This window comes from Propithecus coquereli, unplaced genomic scaffold (genome assembly GCF_000956105.1).
Source record: "Propithecus coquereli isolate 6110/MARCELLA unplaced genomic scaffold, Pcoq_1.0 Scaffold456, whole genome shotgun sequence".
Classification (NCBI taxonomy): domain Eukaryota; kingdom Metazoa; phylum Chordata; class Mammalia; order Primates; family Indriidae; genus Propithecus; species Propithecus coquereli.
The window spans coordinates 1,844,718-1,847,324 of NW_012150352.1; the positions used below are offsets into that span (position 1 = coordinate 1,844,718).

Below are 2,607 nucleotides of genomic sequence, written 5' to 3' on the forward strand. Positions count from 1 at the left end.
GAAGGGTGACAGGTTCCAGGGCTCCCATGTGAGCATACCCACAGCCACGGGGGCTGGCTGCTGCCGCAGGTGAAGCTTTGTGACAGGGCCGGGTCACTGCTCTGTTCTGCCTCCTTGGGGGCGGGGACCAGGGACCTTGCCACCTATCTGGGTCAGAATCTGTATTGACAGTGAGTGCTGGAGCCCGAGCGGGGAGGAGGAGGTTGGCGTTGTCGGTCAATCATAGAGGACTGTGATGATACCACGTCCACTTTTGGTCTGCAAAGCCCAATAGGCCCCACATGGCTACCGGGTCCCCTAAACCTCACATTGCTGAAGGCTCCAGTGGTGCCTGTCCCCTGCCCCCAGTGTGGCTCCAGCACTGGCTGTGCCCCACACATCGCCTTGGACCCCTGCACGCTCATGCACTCGGTCATCGCTGCTGGCTGGGCTCATGCCCTTCTGGATGATGGGAATTACCTTGCTCCCTTCAACAACAGAGCTGTGTGCAGGCCCTGACACTGGTGCCACAGCAGCCATCCAGTGACATTGCCCAGCAAGAGAACGATGACCAGCAGGGAAAGTGCCAAGAGACACAGCAGCCTGGCTGGACCCTGAGACCTGGGAGGACAGGCACAGGGTCTGCCCAGCGTGGCCCCGCCCTCTGAGTAGGAGCCTGCTGTGCCTGGGCCAGCTCCGGGCTCACTCAGGTCTGAGTGCACGGTGCCTGGACTCAGAGGCACTGGGGATGTGACAGGACCTGCTGCCTACTTGCTTACAGCTTGAACCGACCTGTCTGAGGAGGGCTGGGGGACTCTTGCTTGGATGAAAATGTATCTTTTTGAGTTTATTCTGGCTGATGACACTCATTCATTCACTCAAGACATACTGGGTGAGTGTTGACCCTGCACCAGATGCTGGCATAGGTGCTGCGGTGAGGCAGGAACCAGAGCGCCCTGCCTTGTAAGAGAAGTGTCAGTGCTGAGGAAAAGAATACCGCAGCCGTGGCAGAGCAGCGTGCCAGCACCGTTCATCCCCCTGGGTGGTGTCAGGCCTGGATGGGAGGAGCCATGGGGCATCGGCGACGGGCAGGGAATGACCCTCACCTTCCCCACCCAGGTTGCCAACGTCGAGCTCTACTACAGAGCCCTGCAGTTCTATCTGGATTACAAACCGCTTCTCGTCAATGACCTGCTGGTGGTGCTGTCACCCCGGCTGGACCACACTTGGATGGTCAATTTCTTTTTGAAGGTGAGTCAGCCAAACCCCAAGCCCAGAGAATAGTGTGTCAGACTCACTCTGCCCCAGTCATCTGAATGTAGCACCTTTATAAACAGTTTCTGAAATGACCCCCCAACCAGTTTCAAAGTTTAATTTATCGAACGGTTTCAGATACAGGCATACCTTGTTTTGTTGCACTTTGCTTTATTGCGCTACTCAGATGCTGCATTTTTTACAGATCGAAGGTTTATGGCAACCCTGTGTCAAGCAAGTCTGTTGGCGTTATTTTTCCAACAGCATGTGCTCACTTCCTGTCTGCCGTAGTTTGGTAACTCTTGCAATATTTCAAACTTTTTCATTATTATTATATCTGTTATGCTGCTTTGTGATCAGTGATCTTTGATGTTACTATCTTAATTGTTTTGGGGCACCACAAACCACACCCATATAAGACAGTGAACTTAATCAATACATGTGCTGTTCCCCTTCCCTGTCCCTGTCCTGAGGCCTCCCTTTTTCCTGAGACACAACAATATTGAAATTAAGCCAATTAATAACCCTACAGTGACCTCCAAGTATTCAAGTAAAAGGAGTCAAAAGCTAGAAACTGATTAGGCCTAGTAAGGAAGGTATATTGAAAGCTGAGATAGGCCAAAAGCCAGGCCTCCTGCACCAAACAGCCAAGTTGTGAATAAAGGAGAAGTTCTTGAAGGAATTAAAGGTGCCACTCCAGTGAACACACAAATTTTAAGAAAGCCAAACAGCCTTATTCGTGATATGGAGAAAGTTTGAGTGGCCTGGACAGAAGATCCAACCAGCCACAGCATTCCCTTAAGCCAAAGTCTAACCTAGAGCAAGAAGGACCTGACTCTTCAGTTCTGTAAATGCTGAAAGACGTGAGGAAGCTGCAGAAGAAAAGTTTGAAGCTGGCAGAGGCTGGTCCATGAGTGCTGGGATTGTGGCCAATGTTCCCCGTAAAAAACCGGGTCCCTTTGGTAGAGTTGCAAGGGATAAGAAAATAATAGAGAAAAATGGAAAATAAAAGAAATAAAAGAATACACAGAGACAAAGATACAGTTTTATAAGTTTATGAAGATTACAGGCAAAGCGGGATCTCAGGAGGCCTAGACCTTCTCCGTGGGTCTCAAAAAGCCCCGAATGAGGTCTTACATGGTAACTTATAGGGAATGGTGAATAATTGCCAGGGGTAATAGATTTACATAACAGCAGGTAGCTCCTCTCAAGTTAACAGATTTTCAAAAGGCTTCTAGAGATCCTTTAACTAATTCTATCTACGTGAGCAAATGGTTATAAAATCTTTCAAAGGTTAACTTCTAAGTTCTAAGGTAAGTTTATCACTTAACCGAAGGGTTAAACAGAGATATGTTGGCTCCATATTTATTAGGT

The 2,607-nt window shown here is 49.3% G+C and overlaps 1 protein-coding gene across 1 annotated transcript in view; it reads left to right on the forward strand.

The window, feature by feature from the left end:
* Nucleotides 1-2,607, forward strand: part of CLTCL1 (clathrin, heavy chain-like 1) — a 152,773-nt gene that overhangs the window by 141,237 nt on the left and 8,929 nt on the right. The window contains 1 exon segment of the mRNA XM_012654952.1: nucleotides 1,099-1,230. Coding sequence (XP_012510406.1) covers nucleotides 1,099-1,230 — 132 coding nt within the window.